Source organism: Ahaetulla prasina, chromosome 1, assembly GCF_028640845.1.
Source record: "Ahaetulla prasina isolate Xishuangbanna chromosome 1, ASM2864084v1, whole genome shotgun sequence".
Classification (NCBI taxonomy): domain Eukaryota; kingdom Metazoa; phylum Chordata; class Lepidosauria; order Squamata; family Colubridae; genus Ahaetulla; species Ahaetulla prasina.
The window spans coordinates 176,909,165-176,935,018 of record NC_080539.1 but is presented as its reverse complement, the minus strand read 5'-3'; the positions used below and the strand labels follow the sequence as shown (position 1 = coordinate 176,935,018).

The 25,854-nt window shown below is 35.0% G+C and overlaps 1 protein-coding gene across 3 annotated transcripts in view; it reads left to right on the top strand.

The window, feature by feature from the left end:
• AFTPH (aftiphilin) overlaps window positions 1–25,854 on the top strand; it is a 48,826-nt gene that overhangs the window by 5,116 nt on the left and 17,856 nt on the right. The window contains exons 2-9 of one of the 3 annotated variants that reach the window (XM_058182408.1): window positions 347–2,123; window positions 8,503–8,651; window positions 9,043–9,169; window positions 9,375–9,431; window positions 11,664–11,786; window positions 15,710–15,770; window positions 17,294–17,377; window positions 20,111–20,234. In XM_058182408.1, coding sequence (XP_058038391.1) covers window positions 375–2,123; window positions 8,503–8,651; window positions 9,043–9,169; window positions 9,375–9,431; window positions 11,664–11,786; window positions 15,710–15,770; window positions 17,294–17,377; window positions 20,111–20,234 — 2,474 coding nt within the window. In that variant the 5' untranslated portion in view covers window positions 347–374. Of the gene's footprint in view, window positions 1–346; window positions 2,124–8,502; window positions 8,652–9,042; window positions 9,170–9,374; window positions 9,432–11,663; window positions 11,787–15,709; window positions 15,771–16,384; window positions 17,260–17,293; window positions 17,378–20,110; window positions 20,235–25,854 lie in introns of those variants that run through there. The other 2 variants (XM_058182414.1, XM_058182422.1) reach the window with 2 other exon arrangements.

Below are 25,854 nucleotides of genomic sequence, written 5' to 3'. Positions count from 1 at the left end.
TTTTATCTAGCTATTTATTCATTAGTCGTAAAAAGGAATTGTTCTGACTTCAAATGAATATTCATTTTTAAAATCCTCTGTGTATGCTTGTAATGCAATAAAATAATGGAATGGTAAGTCTAATCACAGAGAAGTTTGTGATTCTGCCAGTGGGTAAGCTGAGTTACCAGAAAGTGCCAATACAGAGCATTTTCTGATTGGCTGTGATAAGAAGTATTTTATTTGGTGAACTTTGAAGTTTTTATTGTATTATATATTATAAAATATAAGGAATTGTTTCAAATATAGTGGTGTAAATGGTTAGTATTCAACATCTAGTCTGTTTCAATGAATTTCTATCTTACAGGTGCAAATTAATTTTTATAAAGAACTAAATGATGGAACCTGACATCGTTCGAATGTATTCTTCGTCCCCTCCCCCATTAGATAATGCACCAGATGAAGAGGAGGAGGAAGAGGAGGAGGAAGAAGAGGAGTTTGGTGATTTTGGTGGCTTTTCTGATGTTGGAAATACTAGTGTAAGCTTTGATTTTGCATCAGAGTATTCCAGTTCAAAAGAAGAACATAAGTCTTCATTTAACTCTGATTACTCAGGAAGGGTAGATAGTGTTATAACTTTTACCACAATAAGATATAGTAACAATAAGGACAGCATTGCAGAACTTCCTACTTCAATAAAAGAACTTCCTGATAGTACTAAAGAAAAATGTGAGTGTAGAAACTTGGGTACATCATTTGAAGATGTCATTCCAGTAGAAGTAAAAAGAGCTGGAAAACTGGAAACATCATATTCTGAAATCATTAGGACTGATCTAAACGTTCCAAATGATGATCAGCAAATAGACAGCTGTAATGGCGAGAGGCTACCATGCCCAGACGTCCTAACAAATGGATTTTCAGAACCAGATACAGCAAACTCTCAGGGAGTAGAGGATCTGGACAGTATTGATGACCCAAAGGGATTAAAAACAATTAGCACTCATAGTACTGAATTAAATTTGGATTCTATACCCAGCACACACGAGAATTTTGCCACTTTCTCACATAAAGAAACAACCCAGGTAGAAGAAACAAAAAATAAAATATGCAAATATTTTAGTGAAAAAAAAGTATTAAATGCACAGGAAAATTATGTAAATAGAATTGGAGAGGCAGAATCTATGAAGGAAGCTATTTTGGATGAAAGCTGTGAATGTGAAGGGGAAACTTGCACTGAAGGTGAACACATCTGCATTTCAAAAACTAATTTAATAAATAATGTGAAGGCTGAAAAAGACTGCACCGAATTGGAATCTAATGACACTGTCACTTCCGTACAAACAAATGTGAATTCAATAGGCACAATTGAAAATCCTGAAGAAAAAGGGGAGTATGGCATCGGAAACAACGTAGAACATGCTTTTTCTTCCACCAATGATGCTGCAAAAGCAGCAGACCTCAGCCTAAGTAGGCTTGAAAGTCTTAGCAGTCTTCCTAGTGGCAAAAAGGTAAATGTTTCTGAAATAGTAAAAAATGGTGAAAGTGACCCTGGACATGCATCGTGTAATGATGTTAGTGAAGATGATTTTGGTGATTTTAGTATTGTCAGTAATGGATCTCTTGCTTTCGCGGATAGTGTTCAAATTTCTGCAAGCCAAGAACATTTTCAACCCCTTTCTGAAAATTTCAGTAATGAATGTAGTGAATTCACAGCAAGTAATCTTCATCAGCAATCAACGAAGATAGCTCATGATCAACCAAATGAGATTTCAAGTACTCTGTTGGAAGAACATCCTATGGTTGCTTCTGATTTTAGCAAGAAGATACAACCCTCCGTAGAATTGGAAAATGGGAAAGATAATGAGTTTGGAGAGTTTGGTTCAGGGTCAAGAAGATTTCCAGACTCTGATGAATTTTCAGACTTTAGTTCAGCTGGTTGTAACCAAGCTGCAGGGTGGAATGCTTTTGAAACTGAACAAAAAGAAAGCTGCTTGTGGGCTACTTTTGAAGATGAACAAACAGTAGAATCTCATCCTAGAGAAGATGTGTGGCCATCCCATACAGTTGGCACAATTTATAGTGCTGAAGATTCAATTAATCCAGCTGGCAGTGAGCAGTTGCAAGAATTACAAGTTTCAGCTCAGGTAACTACCATATTTGGTTTTTGTTTTCCGTTCTCTAATCGGTAGGAATGTTTTTCTTTCTACAGTAGAAAAGCATATGTCGTTGGTTTGACTATCCTACAGTAAGTAGGTTTGGGACTAGATTCAAGATTGCCAGTTTTTCTTTGTGGATATGATACTGCAGGAAATGCCTTTATAACCACAGCCATTGTGCTGCATTAAATGCTGTTAATCTAAATTCCACAAGTAGCTTTGCGTTGGTGAAAGGGATGTATGAAATACAATAGAGAAATAGCTCTACAAAAGCCATAGTGTATGCATAAAATGCATTTGAATCATTGTTTATATGTTAAACAAAAGGGCCTACTAACTGTATCTACAAAGGAGGTTTGAAATAAGATTTATTTAATGTATTTTGGAAAGCACATATTTGTTCTGTAACTGAGACGATATAAATGAATTATTTTAGTACTGTCTGGTAGAATAGAAGGTATAGATGTATACCTCTTGTTTTCTGAGGTTTTCGCGGGTGTTTGTATGTAGGTCTTTGGTTATTCGGGTTTTCTCCCATGTAAAATTGGAAGTGTTTTGGCGACGTTTCGACGAAGTCTCATTCGTCATCTTCAGGCTTCAGCTTCGTGCTCCCAGAAGATTGCTCCCAGAAGCACGAAGCTGAAGCCTGAAGATGACGAATGAGACTTCGTTGAAACGTCGCCAAGACACTTCCAATTTTACGTGGGAGAAAACCCGAATAACCAAAGACCTACGTATACCTCTTGTTCTCCACTTTTTAAATGGAAGAATGTTTGATTTAATTTTAATTGAAATTTTAATTAATTGAATTAATGTACATTTCTGATATTAGAGAAAATATGTTTACTATTCCTTACCAAAAAACCAACAATGGATTGTATCAAGGAAGCAAAAGTAATGTTCTGTGAACTTTAAAATGCTACTTCATACTATATCCGGTATTTTGATAGAATAAATACACTGGTAGTTTAGACCTGTGTTTCTTAAAGTGCGTTCCTAAGACGTCTGGGAATTCCCCAATGCTTTCTCAGGGTTCCATCAAAATTATTTGTCAACCTAAGTTGAAAAATAATATATTAAAGTGCCATCAAACAAATTGTGAAAAACTGTAGTGGCAGCAAATGCATCACTTTTAATTTTTCATATAGAGATAGCTACAAATATAACCCGTACAAACAAAAGCTCTTTTAGAGTCCTCCATGTATGTACTACTAAAACTCTCATGTTTGTCTATGTGTAATTTTTACCTGGGCAAAACAATTTTTGAACCAAGATAGCTCAAATGGGCTAATTTAGAGAGTGCATCAAAAATCCAGAATCTCTGACTATCGTGGAATTGAAATTCAGCAAATTTTATAAAATATTTAATGACATAATTATTGTAAAACATGGCATAATACAAAATGTCATAAAACATTTCCTGTGGTCAACTCCTGATGTTTGGCTGTGCTATACAATTCAAAATGGGCTACTTTCAAAGCATATAGAACATTTCCCTGATTTTTTAAAGAACTTTGACCATTGTTGAAAGCATTGAGGAATCTGATAAGGAAATGTTTCTTAAATGATGACCTAACAGGTCATGAGTTGTCTAGTAATTTTTAAAAGTGTGACGTTGTCCTAAGAGAAAAAAAAACTAAGAAACACTGGTGTAGATTATGCTATTGGATCATTAAAAAATAAAAATTCAGCAGAGAACAGATAAAACTTGGATACATTGAAGAAGTCTTCATTTTTTAACTTTAATGCACAGTGATCTTAAGGGAAATCTAAACATTGTAAACATCTATATAATATTTCTGCCCAAAATGATGTTTATACAGGCAAAAAGTATTCTGTTAGGAGAAATATGGTTAATACAATTAATGGTTGATCAGATTTGTGGAAAACTGTTTTTTGTAGTTTCATTTTTTTGCTAGAGCAGTTTTCCACATATTAAAGATTATTGAGCCAAATATTTTAATTTTCTGCTCTTTTGTGATAAAAAGCTTGGCAGCTAATGAAAGGAATGGAATTAAGTTCTTATGTTGGCATGATGTATGTATGCTAGAGGAAATACAGAACCTAAGCCAACTGAAGGATTCATTACAAAAGTGGGATGAGTGATTTTCTTCAAAAGCTTTCATCCAAAAGTTGAAAAAAATCAACGTTATCATCTAACATAGTTTTGCGTGGCAAAATACTTTCAACAAAATCTATTATAATTAATGTAAGAATTCATTGGTGAGATTTCTTTGTTTTTAAATAAAAACATTTTATTATTTTTTTCAAGTATTTGTTGAATTAGTTGAGTTGTATATGAGATCCTAGATACTTTATTAAAGAATAATTATACTTGACTCATCTGAAATCAAGTTAGTCCTTGTGAAATTCCTTTTAAAAAGCTTATTTTAGAAAGAAGGCAGTGGCAAACATCATCCATAGTGTAATCAAGGAAACTGCATGGCTTTATTTTATTTACTTAAGAACATTTATATGGCCATTCAACTCACTCTCAGTGACTACAAGCGGCTTACAAAGCTAAAACCTCCTCCCACAGGGAAGCATTAATCGCAGTCAGAATCTACCTGCATGTGACCTCTCCAGAAGCTTTCACAAGCCAGGTAGAGCATGCGCTAATACTCCCTGTCCACTTCCTCAAGAGCAATGGTGTCAGACCTTTCCCAAATAACCGCCGCCTTCGGCATGACCTGAGTATAACTCATAAAATCATCTGCTACAATGTCCTTCCTGTCGAAGACTACTTCAGCTTCAATCGCAACAATACCCGAGCACACAATAGATTTAAACTTAATGTGAACCTCTCCAATCTTGATTGTAGAAAATATGACTTCAGTAACAGAGTTGTTAATGCCTGGAGTGGACTACCTGACTCTGTGGTCTCTTCCCAAAGTCCCCAAAGCTTTAACCAAAGACTATCTACTATTGACCTCACCCATTCCTAAGAGGTCTGTAAGGGGCGTGCATAAGAGCACCAGCGTGCCTACCGTTCCTGTCCTAATGTTCCCTTTGATTATAGTTGGAGGCTAAAACATATGAAGAACAATTGCAGGAACTCGGTATGTCTAGTTTAATGAAAAGAAGGACTAGGGGAGACATGATAGCAGTGTTCCAATATCTCAGGGGTTGCCACAAAGAAGAGGGAGTCAAACTATTCTCCAAAGCACCTGAAGGTAGAACAAGAAGCAATGGGTGGAAACTAATCAAGGAGAGAAGCAACTTAGAACTAAGGAGAAATTTCCTGACAGTTAGAACAATTAAGTGGAACGACTTGCCTGCAGAAATTGTGAATGCTCCAACACTGGAAATTTTTAAGAAAATGTTGGATAGCCATTTTTCTGAAATGGTGTAAGGTTTCCTGCCTCAGCAGGGGGTTAGACTAGAAGACCTCCAAGGTCCCTTCCAACTCTGTTATTATATTATATTATATATCCAATTCGTATGGTTATTTCATGCTTATATATCCTGTTGTGTTTGACAAATAAAAAAATTAATAAATGAGAACTGCCTCAGGTGCCTCCACCAGATCAGCAAACATGCTGGCCTTTTACTGGGAACAAATCTGAGCAATTTTGTCTTCCAGAAAGTCAGCAAATTCCTCAGTGTGCCTCTTCAGGTGAATCTGTATCCTCCTACCCTAGGAGGAAGTGATTCACCTTAAAGAGGGTCACTGGCCAATTATCTGCAGACTCGATTAATGCAGGAAAGTATTTAAATCATTAATACTTAGTTTAAATATCAGTTTAAAATAATATCAGTTTAAAATCATCATGAGGTACGCTTTAATAGCAGCTCTTACACATGTTCAATTGAGTTTGTCCCTCGTCTTCTTCCAGGAGCACTCTGGATGTCTCTTTATCCATTTCATCCCTCTCAATTCCTCCATATACCATGGGAGACAAAGTAGTTAGGAGAGGTTGCATGGGTGCAATTCTAGCCAGAGCCTCATGTCATCTTCCTATTCCAACTGATGACTAAGACTTTGGCAGGACTATGCAGCACATCTGCGGTTATAACCCCAGTGTCTTCTGAAACATATCTAGGTCAATTAGTCGCTAGGCGCAGACTGACCTAATAGATCCTGCCTCCCCGCAGGGGTTGTACATTTCTAGAGAAACTGATCATCACTAGACTGATCTGACCATGACAGAGGGTCCAAAGATAGATTCACTAATTCCAGGTCATATAGGCACTGCTCCATCAAAAACATCAAACCAGCTATGATTTATCTATGTAAACGCTAAGAATTTGTCTATTTTTATTTAATAATTCATCTTTTCACATTAAAAATGACAATTCTGTGACAGTTTTGAAGGGCTGTAAAGACCATGCCCAAAGCTTTTAACAGGAATACAGCAGATCATACTTTTAATGTAAAAATTATGACCATTTTAATTTTAAATGATCATAATTAAATATACAGTCTACTTTTCAAGCCATGAAGAAAGAGTAGATTGACATGAATATAATTATTAATCAAAATAATGTGGGGAAAATAAAGGCCTTGCTTTGAGGTCAAGGGCCCTGAAACCCTTGGAAGCAGTCATCTAGGTTCTTTCAAAATTGTTACCAAGTTGTAATTTTAGAATAGGAAGAATAGGAAAATTATTAATTACTTGGCAAATAATCGCATTAGCTACATGTTAAATTAAAATATCAAATTCTAACAATGTTCTTTTTGTTGAACATGCCTGTTCTGGATTACTTAGCCCCTGCTTTGACACTTAAAGTTGCTTTAATTTCAAGCTGTGCACCTCAGCCATGTAGCATTGTTGCATTATTACATTATTCCACAGATTTTACTCAGAAAGTGAGTATGGCTAAGAAATAGTTGGCACAGCAGAAGAGGAAGGTGGATAAGAATTAAGGTTGATTCAAACATACGTTTTTAAAGAAATCTGCCTCCAGCACTGACCAGCCAAATGCTTTTAAAATGTTTAAAAGCCTCTAAAAGCCTAAGCAGACAGTACAGAATAGCACAGCAGGTATAATTTTACCATCATTGCCCCAATTTTTCATAAATGGAATATAATGTTCAGGTCTTGGCTATGTGTTGCATACTTAAAATACATGCTGCCCTGATTTATTTTTATTTTTAATTAATCATAACCTTTTCAGAAAATTATCCTGAATATTACACCATTTCTAAGAGGTTTGTAACTGAAATTCATTTTTGCTAGAGATTTTTAGCAGTGACTAGAAGGCAGTTTGTGGTCTCTTCCTGAATCACAGGGAAGCAATACATATGATCCCAAGATATTTGTCATCCCTTTAAGATAGGCCAGGCCGTGATATAAACTCAACAAAGACTATTGAAGCTGTATTATATAAATGCATCGTATAACAAAAAAAGCTTGAAAGACTTGCAGAGTCCCCACCCCCACCCCCAGTACCAAATAAAATCAAGGCAGAGCAATTTTTATTTTTTCCCTTATTCAGAAATAAATAGGTGTTCACCTACTACCCATTGCTGAATTCATTCAAAGCCCTCTCCTTATTCTACTACTTCTTAAGGCATCAGATACTCATCTGTGCCTTAAAGTTCACATAAGTTTTATCCATGAACACATATTCCAAAAATATTGAGCGGATATAATATCTCAAGGAAAGGTAATCACTGATCAGCAAAGACCAATATTAGCTACACTCATGTTAGTTGCAATGTTTGTAGGATTAGGACTGATCAAGTTGAAAACTCAAGTGCAGCTATTCACAAATAAATAGACTTTCATTTGCTTGGAAAATTCTGACAACAGGTAGTCCTTTCTTAACAATAGAATTGGGACAGGCAACTCTATTGCTAAGTGATGCGGTCATAAAGCATAATTTCACATGACTGTGTCAACTTATGATAGCAGTTGCGGCAGTTCCATTTGCCTTTATTAGGTAAATTCCTTGTAGTTGCAGTGTCCCACAGTCGCATGATCATCATTTGTGATGACCTGTCAGTTGCTTCACTGATTTTATTTTCAAAACCCAGTTAAGTACACAAATGGTGAACACATGGCCAGTAGATGCTGTGGCCAATCTAATTGTGAGTTGGTACCAAGGGACGCTGTGACAACCACAGTTGTAACAGCCATAAGTACTCTCATTCAGTGCAATTGTAACTTCAAAGTATCACTGAATGAGGACTACTTATACAGTCAAATATGGTGTGTTTGTGAATAATAGAAAACAAGATAAATTCCTGTTCACGTTGCTTATAGGAAGTGTTTCTGCTTGATGTTCTACTGCCTTCTCAGAGAATCCTAGGAATTATGTATAGACAATTATATTTGATAGTTATCATATTATTTTTTCCATAATTAAAAAAGATACTTGCATGGTTTTCAGAATCAATTTGGTTTTCTTTGTCCTAATACAGGTTGTGCTTCTAAATCGTCTTGAACGAATATTCAAGGCCTGTTTTCCTCCTGTACTTGTTTCTGAAATGAGAGAGGAAATTCCTCCTTTAAATCTCATGTTAGAAGTGGGGAGAAAACCAGAGAGAACAGTGGAGAACTTCTCAGAAAGGTATGGAATATTTAGTGGCATCAAAACATGGAGAAGAAGAATATTTGGGAATATTTTCTGAGACAAACTCTCCTGTTGGGTAGAAATAGATAATTTGGATGTGGGATATTGCTTATACTTACAAAAAAGTATTTATTATATCTAGCGTCTTCTAAGTAGACACTAATCTATTTGTTGTGAACCTCATTTTCTCATTGTATTGTAAAAGAATAATTGTTCTGTAAATATCAGTGTTATTTCCCTAGAGGTTAAGTGCTTGGGTGGGATTTTAATCAGTACTTTTTTTTAAATATACCAGTCATTTAAAAATGCAGAGGAAAGCAATTAAATCTGCTGAGTGCCAGTGTTTTTCTTTTTTGCTGTTTCTCTTGACTTATAACATGCTCTATAGGGAACTACTTGATGTGTGGGCAGAGCTTCAGGATATCCATGATGCTTATGGACTGAGATACCAGTGGGGTGGCTCCCATAGCAACAAAAAGCTTCTCTGCTCTTTGGGAATCGACACAAGAAACATTGTGAGTTTTCAGTTAAGGTAGAAATTCTTCCATTCTTCTGGAATGCAGAATAGAATATAGTTTTAACTCTTGAGAGTAATTTTACATGATATTGTATATTTCATAATTAAATTGTCTGTCTTGTTTGAAAAATGGTTCTTGAGACTTAATTGAATAAGTTTGCAAATAACTTGGACTAATTAGACGGAAATGTCTTTTGTTTTAGCTCTTCACAGGTAATAAGAAGCAGCCTGTCATAGTTCCCATGTATGCAGCAGGGTTGGTAAGTTCCAACAGCTCAATGCAGTTGCATTTGCTTAATAGTAAAATCTAATGTCCTTTCAGATCAAATGCAGCATAGCCTCCAAGTCACGTATTGGTTATTTAAGTTTTAGGTAAGCTAGAGTGGCATTTAATTTAGTTTATTAACACACTTTATAATATCGTTTCTTGTGATATTGTTGTACTGAGGGAATATATCATTTAATGTAAGATTCTTCCACTTCCCTACACATTTTCTCATGTGTGGTGGAGCAGTTCTGTTATTGGGGAGTTATTAGGAGCTCTATTCTGTGATGATTACTTAGCTCATAATAGAGCTTTTTGGGTGCATCAGGTTTAGACAACAAATCCTGTTGTACTTTTGGATCAGTTATTTTGTGCGTAAAGTATAGAGTAATGTTCTTGAATTCCATTTTCTCTGGGACAAGAGCTTTGTTCCACTTTGTAGGACATTTGGTTCTGAACATCTGATAGTTTATTGTAGAAAATATCATACTTATCATTAGGTACGTCTTTCCTTAGATTGTTCCATGATACTTAAAGAAAAATAGGAGCCATAAACAAGCCATTTTGATTGCTTAGGCCCATGATGGTGAACCTGTGGCACGTGTGCCAGAAACAGCATGCAGAGCCCTTTCTACGTGCACGCGTGCTGTTGCCAGCTGCTTCTCTAGTTTCCGGCATGTGCATCGGCCAGCTGTTCTTCATGCACGCCGCAAACCTGAAGACCAGGTGGTCTTCAGTTCCCCGGTGCTTCGGTGCACACAAAGAGTAGCTGGCCAGTGTGCGCATACACATTGGCCACCTGGTCTTCAGGTTTCCAGTGCTCTGGCGCACATATGTGCATGGGTGTTCCAGTTTGGGCATTCGGTGCCGAAAAGGTTGGCCATCACTGGTTTAAGCTCATTCAGCCCCTGTCATCCTTTGCATATTCCAAATCCTTCAATTTTTCCCAAGTTCAAGGAAAAAATCAGATTAATGTTACTTGAATTAAATTCTAAATGCTACAAATTATATTTTGCCTCCAGATCAAAATGGGAAATCTCAGTCTGAATTGATATTCAGTATATATGTTTTGGGAATTGATTACAAATTATTGCATAACCTGCCTGATTCATATTTGATGAAAAACTATTTAGTAATAACCAGGAAATGATCGAGCTAATCCCAAAGCTGTAAAGATATGACAAATCATTCTCTTTTATAAGCTAAAACTATTATTCCATCTTTAGCCAAATCATTTTAAACAGTAGCACTAGTACTTCTAACAATACTGATTATAGATACTGATAATAAGAGTTGTAGAGGAGCTGTATCACATCATACTACAAACAGTCCAGTTTTTGGGCTGAGAGACGAACACTGCAAGAGCTTAGGGATGGACCATTTAGCTATTGTGCACTTCTCCAATAACAACAGTGGTTTAAATTAACACATGAATAAAGTGGTATGGACTAGAAAGTGGTATCAGAGTATAGATGCTGTTTCTGCACTAATTGGTCATCTGGGAAAACACTCTGAGGTCCCTTCATGTTGAGGGCAAATGTGGGTGAGCCACAAATGCATGTGTGTGTCCAGAGTAAAAATGGTGGGGATGTGAAAATGCCCACTCTCCATCTTTCAGCAGCACCCATAAATTACAGTGTTATACTGTAATGTAAATATTATTATTCAAATGCTAATTGAATAAATTTATGCAATGGTGTGCAATGATTTCCTTGGGAAGTAGGATTAAACAAAAAAAACCCTTTATTTTCATTACTAAGCAATCATATTTTAAAAAGTAAAAAATGTTTCTATGATTTTGAAGCAACAATAAAAATAAATATAACAATGCTAGTCTTCTTTTTCTTTTCAACCAGTAGTAAAGGTTTCTTTATGCTCAATAGTAGATACACTAGACAGACATCATTGTTTTAAAAATATGCTTGGCATTTGTTTATTCAGTGTTACTAAAATGGTATGTGTTGTGTTCATAACAAAGCACAACAAGAGTGTTTTTTATTGTGATAGATTTAATTGGCCATATGTTGATTTTGTTTCATTGTATTTATAGGTTTTTTATTTTCTCTGTGTGTTCATATGCTTTTTAAAATCTTTTTTAACCTATTTATTTTATATTTTTTACCTTTTAAAATTACTAATTGTATCCTATCCTCCTTATTTTTACCTGTGACCATAAAAAAGATTTGATTGATTGATTGATTGATTGATTGATTGTGTTCATTTCTAGGGTATGTTAGAGCCTACGAAGGAACCCATGAAACCAATTTCTGCTGCAGAGAAAATAGCTTCAATAGGACAGACTTCTGCTATATCACCAGAAATTAATATATGTACACCTGATCAGTTGCAGGTAAAAAAAAAGGAAGAATAAGTCTGGTTATTGTTCAATCAATACATTCTTAATGACTATCCAAAATTCTGTCAATCTGCCTGGGAAATATAAATCTTCATATGCTCAAAGCTGCTGAATTTGTCAGAGCTAGGTTGATTAGCACACATCTGCTAATGGAACAGCTTAACATTGTCCCTCCCATTGAGCATCTACCAATCAATTACTAAAACTTGGGAAACCCTTCAGATTGGGTGGATGCAAAGGACTAATGGTGAGATAAAAGGACAGGCCCATTGGTCAAACATAATTTGGGTGTTGCATATTCCATAATTTCAGTTTTTAATGTTATCTAAGCTAATGTGTCACCTCTCCAACTCTTCCTTACATGGATTTTGTCCCCTTGTGAGTGAGTATTTCCAAAGTCTTGCTTCGCCAGTGAATAGAATGATCTCTGTATTGGGCTGTAGGAATCTATTCTATTTTAACAGTTGTCTACTTTTTAACAATAATAAATAGCTGAACAGTTATACTTCTAAGAGATAACAATGGTTTAACAAATAGTTTGGTGCTTGTTCATATTGTTCTTTTTGTGCTAAAATTGCTGAAGTTTTCTTATACAAAAACTTACCAAGCTTTAATTATGCTTTTCCTATTATATTAACATTTTATTTAAACTTATACATCCACTTTTGATTTTGAAAAAAGTCACCTTATTGGTGAGAGGAGCAGCATATAAATTTAATACATAAATTTAAAAAATCCTACTGTTGTGATAGAATGGCTATTTTTGATTAACTTTAAAATAGCATTTTGATAAAGTTTGTATATATTATATATGATTACAAGTAGTCCTCGACTTATATCCATAGTTGGCACTGGAATTTTGGTCATCAGGCAGTGTGGTGGTTAAGCAAGTCATCATGTGGCTAGACCTGATTTTACAACCATTTTTACTGTGGTCATTAAGTAAATCGTGGTTGTTCAGCAAATCTGGATTTGCACATTGATTTTGCTTGTTAGATAGTCACAAATTGCGATCATGTGACTGCAGTATACTGTAACCATTGTAAATGTGAGCAGACTGCCAAGCACCCAGATCACAATCATGTGACTGTAGAGTGGGTGATCATCATACTTTCAAGGGTGGATCATGTCACTTTTTTCTGTGCTGTCATAACTTTAATGGTTGAAGACTACTTGTATTGGGTGTAATTCAGGGAAAATGTTCAATTAATATTGAAATATTTTGAAAATATGAACAAAATATAATGTAGAAGTAGTAGATATTTATTTCTAAATAAACAAAATTATCTAAACAAAAAATTATCTAAACAAAACAAAATTTTAAAACAAAGGTAAAGGTAAAAGGTAAAGATTCCCCTTGCATGTATGTGCTAGTCGTTCCCGACTCTAGGGGGTGGTGCTCATCTCTGTTTTAAAGCCAAAGAGCCAGTGCTGTCCAAAGACGTCTCTGTGGTCATGTGGCTGGCATGACTCAACGCCAAAGGGGCACGGAACGCTGTTACCTTCCCACCAAAGGTGGTCCCTATTTTCCTACTTGCATTTTTACGTGCTTTCAAACTGCTAGGTTGGCAGAAGCTGGGATAAGTAACAGGAGTTCACCCCGTTACGCGGTACTCGGGATTTGAACTGCTGAACTGCCAACCTTTCGATTGACAAGCTCAGTTTATCCACTGAGCCACCACGTCCCCTTTTTAAAAACAAAATATATATTCAAATAGAAATATATTTCAAATAATAAAGTGATTAGATGAGTTTCTTTGTAAAGTACATGGAAGTTTTAAATCACACAGGTCAGGCTTGGCCAGAGGATACTTAATGAGGTACTGCTATCTTATATTTCCTTTCAATTGAAAATTATAGTAATAATTGAATAAATAGCACTTTTTGGTATTTCTGACATTTCACTTTGGGTAAAATCAACAAAATCTTGAGCTATTTGATTCAAACCCTGCTTTAAATAAAGTTTTTGTGATAGATGATGGTAATTCTGTGCCAGTGCTGGATATCCTCAGATATGGGAATTGGCCTAATCATCACCAGTTCTTAGAAATATGTAAATATAGCCGAAGCAGTGCTATTACATTGTGCTCTTCTCCACTGAATAGGTTAGAAGTGTTGCAGTATCATGCTAGGACATGTCCACAGAGTTAAGGAATTGAGCATTTAGTGTTTTGCAATTTTTGCAGGTCATTGATTGAATAAATATAATTGGTTGATTCTATTAGTAGACAATTTGAATAAATTAAAATTAAATATCTGTCATAATTTAAATTATATGAAATATTAAGTAAAATCCTAAATTGCTTTCTTATACATTATACATTCAGTACTTACATTGTACAGTTTTGCAAGCTTTAATTTTAATTAAAGAATATTTAGTGAAATTGTTGGCACATTTTGCTCTTGCTTTGCATTTATGCCTTTTGGAAAAAAGAGAGAAAGTTCAGAATGAATATGCTAAACAGAAGTATCAGATGGATACAACACAGAGATAAAATATACAATAGTAATAAAGAATAAAGGGGTTTGCATTTGCTTGTTTCCATTTAAGCATCATGAAGCTCTAAAGCAGGGGTCTGCAAACTTGGCAACATTAAGGCTTGTGGCTGGCTGAGGAATTCTGGGAATTGAAGTCCACAAGTCTTAAAAGTTGCCAAGTTTGGTGACTTCTGCTCTAAAGAACAGTACAATAGGTTTATTCTCTTTGCCTGTCAGGATAAACTTAGAAGCTAGAGATTCTAAATTCTAGGTTAGGTTTAGGGTTAGGTCAGGATTTCTTTTCAGAAGCCTTGTGTTTATTTTAGAAAATGTTAATTTTTGTTAACTCCCCTTTTTTCAGCATTGTCCTGTAAAAGTTGCTATGGTTCTGCAGAATTTTTAGAGTAGTATTGCACTGTGGTACTCCCAAAGGAAAGGTGTAACCAGAAAAAGTCCTTTGTCCGTTCTTTAGTAGGAAGTTATTTCTGGATCCTTGATTCTTTTACAAATGAAAATAGTCCTTTTGTTCTTTGAATTTAGAACTTTTTAAAAATGCAATATGCATTACTAGTTATTAGTGTGCAATTTGTTCCTTTACCTTATGCTTCAAAATTAGAAACATAGGTAGTGATAGTTTTCATATTTTTTGTTGTTTTCTTCATTCTAATTTATTGTCATACTTAATACCCTAGCTAAGTGTACTAACCATTTTGAAACATAAGCCTGCTGATTGTATGATTTTGCTTTTTAGTGCAATTCAGTGTCTGAATTGCACTAAATATATAAAATAATTACGACTTTACTATAATTAGAGAGTTGTAGTGATCCATTTTTGTCCATTTATTAAATATACTTCATTAAATACATTGTGACTGCCCCTTTGTATTTTCAAAACTGAAGAATTAGAAAATGGTATTTTCCTGTTACTGTTCTGCTTCTCTTGTATTAATCATTTATACCTTTTTATCTACCTGTTGTGCCAGAGCAATATCCCTGTCTGGAGTAATATATTGTAATTTTTAAATACATATTTATTTATTTATTTATTTATTATTTAAATTTGTATACCGCCCTTCTCCCGAAGGACTCAGGGCGGTTCACAGCCAGGTAAAAAATACACAATACACTATAAATACGATTAAAATACAATTAAAAAACTTATTAAATTGGCCACAATTAAAAATTTAAGATAAAAACCCATTTAATATGTCCATTAGACATATCTAGACCTCCCACTACTAGGAAATAATTAAACCTTTTCATGGGTTACATGAAATGCATTTTAAGGATTTCATTTTGAACATTTTAGCATTGTGCCTTGAGTCTGTCTTTTGTCTTTTCAATGGTAGCCTTTTTGCTTGCATGCACAAGAGTACATAAGACATTTTATTATACTATGACCTAACTATAAAATCTGATTTCTGACTTTTCAACTCTAGGAATCTCTACCACCTGTCCAGTTTGACTGGAGTAGCAGTGGCCTTACTAACCCTTTAGATGGTACGTCTCTCCGTAGAGCCTCTAGCACCAGAGCTAGAGTTAAGAAAGCTACAAAGTTCAGACAAACGTCTCTCTGCTGATAGCTTAAATATATATTTTCTTAGCTTTGGAAATTCAGGCTTTCTTTCTGTTTAACTATGCTCAATTTAAAGCAGTCTGTAGTGTTTTAAGAGCAAGGTAAGACATATTTTTGCTCAATTTGTGTTACATACACATCACTGTGTAATATTGTATTAATAGAACATAAGTTTGGAGTAATTAGATTATTTAGGCTTCTTTATAGTTCTAAATAGCAAAATCACATGTGTAGTAATTGCTTCCAAGGTTTTTTTTATCAAAATCTGTTTGTAAAACATTCATTTTTTAAAAAGCTACTTTTCAACCATGTACAAATATTGTATATGATAAAATGCTAGCCCACTTTAAGTTTTGTTCATTGTGAAATTTTACTAGAGTAAATCTTTTTGTTAATGGCTGCAAACTTGTATTGTCATGATTTTCTCTAGTTAAGTGCCAAAAATAAGAACAAAGCTTCAAAATGTAAAAATATGTACATTAAATACATCTGATAAATTAAATAAGATTTAGTAAACATGGCATCTATTCTGTTACAGTTCAGTCATACATCATAATTACCAGCCATGTCGGTGAACTGAAAACATTGCTAAACAGTGTTTGAGGATGTTACGGTTTTGTGATTCATATGAAGGTGCTGAAGGAAAGCCTGGATGGACTCTCTTGCTGTTGTCTGATGTCTTATTTCTTCAGTCAATTCATCATGCTTTCCTTTAAAAATTTCTTTAAAATGTATTTCTGATTTTTCTGTTTCAGTATTAAAGGGGAACAATGTAACTTGACACCAAGGAGTTGGTTATAACGAGAACTACTGCTACCAATATTCCTATATATTGCTTTGCTATATTATTTATTAAATTGATAAATCATTCTATGCCTGCCAAGCACCTGGGGCAATATATAATGAGTTGTTATCATACGGAAGAAAGTAACAATGCATAATAAAATTTCAAAACAATAAATGAGAACATACAGTCTTTGCTGTATTTTTATAGACAACACATTATTCATTCATCATGCACAGTTCAATTTAAAATGGTACAGTTGTGCACATTTACTACAACTTGTACTAATTTTGTACAGCAGTATCTTTTTTCATGTAGAACAGTAGCTTTGAATTTGCAAAATTGTTTCCCTTTAATTGGACATACCCTTCTGATTCTCTCTGGTTCTGTCCATTGTTCTGAAAATGTGGGCTAGCTTTTAAGTTACTAGTGTTGGAATCCCTGCTGCATTTGTACATGACAATGTACATTGATTTGTTAACAGCTATAGAAACTGCAAACTAATCTTGTAAGCACTATTATATTTTTTTATAAAATGATGTAATAAGTACTAATTATAACTGGCATGTTCAAGTGTGTGTCTTACCCCCTTTTTACACATAAATCCCTCCCTTGGCTTACCTTCTATATGGCTGCCTACCAACATGATCACTGAATTTCAAGCTAGTGGAGGTTCCACTCTTCTGAACCTTGATTTCTTTGGGCCCGTGGATGACAGTAGCTCTAGCACCACCACCACCATCCCAGGTCAGCCAAAACACTAAACACTGCAAGTTTAATCTCTTAACTTTTGTACTAAAAGCATGAGCTGCATTGTGTGACTTTCCTACAAACAAGAATATAATGCGTTTTAATTTATTCTTGGATGCTTATCTTTGACACATAGCTTCTTCCTCCATAACTTGTTCCAGTCAGTATTTAATTCTTCTTCTTTTTTTCTATTAAACTGCAAGTTTAATAATCAGTTTGGTTAATATAGCTCAGATGTGTAGTTTTAATTGATGTGCTTCAACCAGAGATATCCAACTTTAAAAAGTGTTTGGAACAAAATACGAGTATCACTAAGAATATTTTCAGTTCGTGATCTTTCTGCTTGAAATTATGCTCATTGATCTCAGTATCAAACTCTAGAATGTAGCAATAGGCAGCTGCAATTAATGAAGTTGCATAAACAAGAGCTGGCATCTTGCTGCTTGTAGAAAAACCGAAAAGTTGATATTTGGCAAAAGCTTGTGTTGTAGTTCTGAACAGCAGTTTAATACTTCTGAAATATTTCAAAGCTGAATATGGGAATATTCTGCCATCTTAGAATGAAATATGAGAAGGTAGGGCATGTTAACAGTACATTTTGCTTCTGTTTAGTTCTCTTGATAGGTAAAGATTTCAGTTTCCTTGAAAGATTAATCTGTAGCAAAATTAATTTTTAAAAAGAAATGGTCATTCTTCAAGCTTGTTCTGTTAAATGTTGCAGATACAGCCTTGCTCTAAGACTCTTGTTCTCTTTGAATTGTCCATATGGATCTTTAAACAGCTCACTTCTTGAGGCAAGATTCTCCTCTGTGGATGTAGCAGTCATTTTAAGATGTAGCAGAGGCCTCGATTACCTAGTATTGTTCCTTAATGAAAGTCCAAGCTATGATGAGACTGAAAGATGTGTATATAGTGTGTCTCTTATATCCCTTTCTTATACTTTGCTGGGAGTTCAGATGTCTTTCCGTGGCAAAGCCTGCCTCTGTGTACACATGAGACGGATAGAGGAGTACAAGTCTCTGCTAAGCTTTGGTGATCAAATATCTAGGAAGAGCATCCCTTATCTTTGTAACTATAGAAGCTTTTGGTGGCACATTGTGCGTTTTTAACTCTTTAATATCAGAATTGATAAATCACCATCTTTGTTAGAAGTTGGTCATTTAATTTTGCATGAGGCATACATATTATTTGATAACATTATTTTTATCCATCAATTTTAGTTTTCATAATATTGCTCAGCAGTGCACAGTTTTTGGCTTCTTGTAAAATCAGATTTGATTTCTGACTAATTAAAATAATTATTGTGAAAATACACAGTTACCTACTCTTGAATTTTCATTAAAATTTTGTCCTCAAATTAATAGAAAACATGTAGGAAGTAGTGACATCTATCTTGTTTCTTGGAAAGTCATTTGCTTCTAGGCTGCAATTCTGACTGTTGAAAGTGGATGTAACAGTGTACGTCTGTTCCTAAGCTTAAAGCTCAGTCTTAACTTAGATCCTGAATTCCCTCAATCTCATTAAGGTTTTTCAATATGACCATTTTTATATTAAAATGGTATGGATATTTCCAGGCATCACAGATTAGTTGTACTTACAAATCATATTTCATATTCGTTTTATTTTAAAGGCCTTGGTTTAAAAGTAGTGAAATCAAATTTAGAACAACTTTAGCAGTTATTTGTTAATCATACAGTATGTGAAGATAAGCAGTTTTAGCTACTGAATGTCCTTGGCTTATGGCTTGAAAATGTTAATTGTAACAATATATTAAATGTGTCAAATGATTTCATTGTGACTTTTAAATTCTGAAATATTGGCAGGTTTATATATTGCCATACCTTAATGGGATTTCTGAAAATCCATTAACTATTTTTACAATTTTATGTTTATGTTTATTTAAGAATTCTGTAAACATCTGAAAACTCTTATAACCTGAATTTAAAGTTCATATGTTACTTCCATATTTTCAGTTGATTAATAAGTCTGCAGTGGATATAGGGTGACAAGGGCCTTATCATTGGTTTAACTAAAAGGATTTTTTAATGATTATAGGAAATGACAAATTGTGTGCACTTTAATCTTCTCAAACCTAGTTTCTGAAAACAATTGGGCTTCTTCCTCGGAGCCCTCATTATATTACCAGTATATTTTCCTCATTTTGGGTTGTCCATTTCTACTCCTAGATATGGCAATTAAAAAAAATACTGAATTTGAAGTTTTCCAAAAACCACTACTTCCAAAAATTGGTTTATTTTAATCATTTTATGGCTCCTATTGGTTTTCAATATCCATACCTTTCTTAATTACATTCTCATAAAAGAGGAGAAGCCAAAAAATATTTTAAAAACTATTTAAACTTTTTTTTCATTACTAATATGGAGAAAAAAAGGGCATGAGAACTCTAAATATTACTTGTGTAGTGATAATGGAATGAAAATGGATGTTAAACAGTAATGTAGAATTTAAACCATTCTGTTTCCTGATTTCATTAGAAAAATACTATTTAATTTAGGATAAACTTCTGTCTGACTTTTATGTCATTTATCTGCTGCTCTTGACTCTCACTTAAATAGAATGTGATGGAAATTAACAAAATGTCTATGATTTGCTTATTAGGAATGTTGATAGTTCAGATGTTTACAGACAATGGAAATAAAAATCCCTTAACTGAGATTATATGCAAACAATTTCTGCTATGTGATACTAATTATAATTTTATGCTATAAGGTGTCGATCCAGAGTTATATGAGTTGACAACTTCCAAGCTAGAAACTTCCAGAACCACCAGTAAAGTAACTGAGGCATTTGCAAAGCTAATGTCTACGGTAGAGAAAGCAAGTACATCGGCAAGGTAAATTGCATTGACTAATGACATTTAATGATTCTTGAGTATTGATATATTTTGTAAATTCGATGGATTGCCCATCTCACAACTTGGTGATGAACAAGGACTAAAGAGATAGCTACCACCAATAACCCATGATGTCTAAAGTAAAAACAATACATCCCAATCATGAAAAGCTACATCAGATATAATTATATTCTGAGAATCCAGGAAAAAGGAGAAATTTTGACCTAATTTCAGCAAATCAAATCAACTACCATAGCCTTAAAATTGTTAATTTATTTTTGAAGTCTTAAGATAGCACAAGGGAGTGCACAGGGTGTAGTAAACACTGAAAATTCAGCAATCCAGGCCAAGCAAATCAGCAGAATGCCTTTTAATGTACAGTAACACTATCAGATTTGAGGTGCAAAAAATCTATATGGTCTGAGTCTCACTTTACTGTTTTTATTTTTGCTAACTAGTAATTGGATGTTTATAGTTTTTGATTCAGTGTGCTTGACAATCAACAGGATGCTAATGTATATATTTTAACAGTCTAAAATACTCAACATTCAAACAACTATCCAGAGCAACATGGAAAAATTTCTGAAACAACGTTATGTTGTTTGATTGATAGGCTTGGGGAAGAGGGTATATCTACTATGCGTGCTCTTATAGATTGTGGAACTTTCAATTTGCCTTTGAAGGTACAGTCTCACTTCATTTTTAAAGATAACCTAAATTTGAATATCATTTACACACACAAATATGTTCACACTCAATAAGACAACTAAACCAAAACGGTAACAATACTCTTTAAAGCAGTGGTCCCCACTGCTTGCAGCTTGGTGGCCCAGCTGGGGCAGAGAGGGGAACTGGGCCGAATGAGCAACAGGCAGGCGGGCATATGTATGCAGCCCTTGTGCAAATGGTGAGCCGGTGCATATGAGTACAGCTCTACTTGCTTGAGCAGTGGGCTGGTGTGCATGCATACAAGTGGCTGCCAGTCCGCCATTCGTGCAGATTGAGTTGCGTGTGCCTGCCTTCTGGCCAGCCATTCACACAGCCCAGTTCCGAACAGGCCACAGCCTGGTAGTGGGCCACAGCCCAGGGGTTATAGACCCGTCCTTTAAAGTATGTCCAACACTTACATTGAATTAGAACACATATTAGGGCATATATTTAGTCTTTCATTTGCCTTCCACCTTCCTATAAACCTATTATATCAACTATAATTCTTTTTACTGAAAAAAGAACAGTAGTCTATGTTCCAGAAAAGTAGACAATGACTTTATAATACTGGAAGTAGAATATATCCCCATTTCTGCCTAGGTTATGTTTTGGGAGTCAGAGCAACACTTAATGCACTGTGTATACAGTGTGGAGTGAGGCCTCACAGCTAGTCTACTGCAGTTGTTAGATCTGGGTCAGTAAATAGGACCCAGCAACCTCATCTATAGCTATATAAATAAACCATGGGAGTGAAGCTGAAGGTAGGTAGGTAGGCAGGCTATTAAAATATCGCCTTTGGGGAGATGGGCAGCATACGCATGTGATAAATGAAAGATACAATTACAGTGATAATACTATTTGGGGTATCCAGCTAATATGAATATCACTGATGTGCTGTTGTTTTTGCAAGGAGGTCCAGACAAGAAGCACCATCAGGGACTCGTTCTACCTTTATTGTATGGTTATATGAATAGAATCTTGCAAGTCTGAAAGTCCTCTTCCTACCTCTCACTTTTGCTCTCCTGAAATTAGGGAAGGTTCCCTCTGGGATACTTTTGTCACCCTTCCTCCCTCTTTCAGATTCTAATTGATAAGACAGCTGTTCAGGAACTGTGAAAGATGCCAGGGTGAAAAAATGTGGAGTCGGGGGCCCCTTGTTTATTATTAAATCTTTATCTCCTGCCTTTCTGAATATTCCATTCAGGGCATTTAAAACTATAAATCATAAGGCAGCAGGAGTGACTCACAAGCTAATGTAATTGCTAGTTTTTTGCAGGTCCTTTCCTGGTCCATTCTGTCTCTCCTGATGACTTTCAAATCCAAAATGACTCACTGGGCCATGTGCTGATTAAAGGTCTCCTGCTTTCTTCTACTATCTCACAACTGCCTCTTGAAGTTGGTTGGGCTGAGAGAGAAGGACTAGGCCAAAGTTGCCCAATGAGCTTGCTGCTCAAATGAGGAATTAAACCTGGATTTTTCTAATCTAAGGCTAAAATTATAATTGCTGGTCCCTGACACTGATTTGTTCTGGTTGCTGTATTTGATCCAAGCAGAAAAACTCAAAAGTCAGTTGTTGGATGGAAAAGGGTAGACAGCACTCAATTTACATTGCCCAGAACAGCAGTGAAAACTAGAAGCAGTTCAGGTTGAACTGGGATGGTTGTATTCCTTTTATAAAATGCTTGAAACAGCCATTTGAAGCTCAACACAGTTCATGCAGAGACTGCTTTTCACACCCCTATTAGCACTTCACATTGCTTTGTACAAATGATTTTCTCATATTTCTATTTATAGTGTGTGTTTCTGTGTGTGTGTTACATTATAGTGTATAAATTGTCCTGGGAGTGCCTGACTATGCTTCTAGTTTGTCAGTTTTCTGGTATGCTGCAAAGATTTCCATTTGAATTTTGTATAAAACTTAAGTATTTGATTTTTAAGACCAGAATATAAATCATAACAGTATGACTAGTGCTGCTCTGCAAATAAAAGTAGGAAATGACAAAAAGAAGAGGGCTGCAACTGATTGTTTTCTTGTTAATTGCTGGAATTCTTGCATTTAATTGCAAGATTAAATCCTGTCCACAATTACTGCATGTAAAATGAGGATATGTTCATCTCAGAAGTACAACATTCATCCCTCACAAGAAATGTATTCTGAATTTCAGAAACTGTTTCCTTAGCAACTGAAGCATTCTAAATTGCTACTGTATAAAATAGCCCTCTCATCTACAACACATCTGGATGATTTGGGCTGTTAGTATCTAGCCAGCGTGAAATCTAACCTGACTAGAGAGCACCAAGTGGAAGCTGGACTAACCTAAAGTACTTATGTTACTTTAATATTGTGCCACTAGGGGGAGTGCTAAGCCTCAATGATTTGGGGTTATTTTAAACTTTGTTCTTTATAAATACAGGAAAGTTTCCCTTCTGACACACAGTTCAGTGCTTGTTTGTTTTTTAGATAACATGTTAAAGGCTTTAGCTTTTCTTGCATTCAGACCATTCCTTGACTTCATTACTAGAATATATAGATGATAGATGGTCTCCAAAAGCAGCTTTAGGTGCATACTATTTTTGTCAGTTATTTACAATGTGGGTTCTCTCTGCATTTGGACTAACGTTCGCAAATTTGCTCTAGGTTGCTTTATTAAACTTAACAATGTTTTTCATTAAAATTACACTTTTCTCAGTATAGACATTTAGGTGATTTTTTAAAATGTTACAGAGCAAATAATAGTGGTTCAAAATAAAGCTGTGTTCAGACATAAAAGGTAAGGTCTCCAAGTTTTCTATGGATCCATATCTCTGTAGTTATCTTGGCAACAGTATGGAAGTGATTTGCCACAGCCCCTTCTGGGATGTTTTTTTTACCTCTCAGCCTAGCCTGTAGTTCTGGTAGTCCCTAGGTGTGTCCCATCCAGATACTATCAAGATACAACCCTGCTTAATTTCTGACATTCAGTGGAGCTCTTCCTTAAACATAGCTAGGTAGTTGAAGGAAATAGTAGGAAATAAATGGGGAAAAACAACATGAGGAGCATCTGAGCATAAAATAACTAAAATTTAAACAAATGGTTCCTTCCCAGTTATAAGAATTACTACGTTGTACCTGCCTCTAAGCATGATCTTATTTTCTATTATTTAACCTGTTCTTACCCATAAATTTGTAACCAAACAGCCATGAAGAGTTAACATTTGTTAGATTCTGCTTGTTGTAGAAGAATTTTAAAGGAAAATTGGAAGCTGTATAGTTTATGAACTGTCTTCCTGTAATTTAGGAGCAGCTGGAATAATATACACATTTCCAGAATTCCTAGTTGGGGAATAAATATTCATTTAGAATTAACGTTTAGCATTTAAATCAAATGCTGCTGAAAAAGAAAAAAAATACAATTTGGTATGTTTCAAGGATCAGGAGAAAAAACAGAGCAGCATTCCTGATAATTTGATATTTGGCTTGGAACTGTGATGAATTAAAGCCAGGGTTGCTCATGCTACAAAAGGAATGTACAGTATGTGGGATACCAATCTGTTTATGTCATTTTAGGAGAAACACAATTTGTTTTCGTAATCATTACAGTAGCTAAAACCTAGATATTAGGTGATTTTTCTCCCTCCCCACCCACTTTTATATTGCAAACTATTCTAGGTGGAAGAGCCACTTTGGTGTAGTAGTTAAATCATCAGGCTTGAAATCGGGAGATCATGAGTTCTAGTCTTGCCTTAGGCATAAGGCCAACTTTGGCCCAGTCACACACTCAGCTCTAGAAAGCAAGCAGTGACAAACCATTTCTGAACAACCTTGCCAAGAAAGCTGCAGAGATTGTCAAGGCAATCTCCAAGAATCAGTCACAATTGAACAGAAGGAAAAATAATTCCAGGGAGACCAAGCATAGCAACCCTTCTTACAAATCAGCTTCTTGCACACAACTGCTCTGATAAAATAAGGGTGCTTGCTTTATTTTTTCCATTTTGTATTTCATTGGGGATTGCCTTAAAGGCAGAAAGGTTGGACTTTACCACTCATATTTAGCATATTATGCTCTGTTTCCTGCATTTTATTCGTATTGGGGGGGAGGTAATTGTTTTCTCCCGAAGTGCTTTGCAAACAATTTAACAAGATGCAATCGAAACTCCGCAAGCTCAGAATCCCTCTCCCTCCACATTCACATACCTTCCAACATACATACAGTTACACTTAGAAAAAGGCAAGAGAAGAGCTAGAAAAGGGAGAAATAAGAGACTGATTCTTCAAGACCAGACTAAAAGGGATAATTATTTGCTGGCATTTATTATAAGATAAAGTACGCAACCGAATCAAACTTCCCAGGTATCAATAATGTAACTGCTAATCGTTTGATAAAATATAGCATGTCATTTACTTCAGTTTGCAAATATATGGTGATCATTAGACCATGAATTTATCTGAACGAGCTTATCTTTGGCAGAATTGTCATGTAACTTTTATATAATTGTATGAAATGTACACTTATTTCCTATACAACTAAGTATAAATATGTGTCTAGTAAAAAATAATACAAAGCTAGTCCTTAATTTTTTAGTTCTAAAATAAAATAAAATAAAAGTTCTAATGCGAATTGCAGCTGATGGTCCTAATTAGCTTTAGATCTGACTTCAGTGTTTTTTACCAAACTTCTAATACTCAAGTATTAAAAAAGTAGTTTTCAGCCTTTCAGAACAACAGAGTTAAGCAGAAAATACAGTTTTGAATTTCTTTGATGTCTTTCCAACCAGTCATTAATATTCTGCCATTTATTGACTAGTTCTGTTAAAGGACATGTTATATGTAGAAATGTTGATTCAATATCTGTCTTAAATTGCTACTAAATTGAAGACACTGATCACTTGTATGTGAAAATGCAGTATCAAATAGAAGCTTTAGAAAACAGTA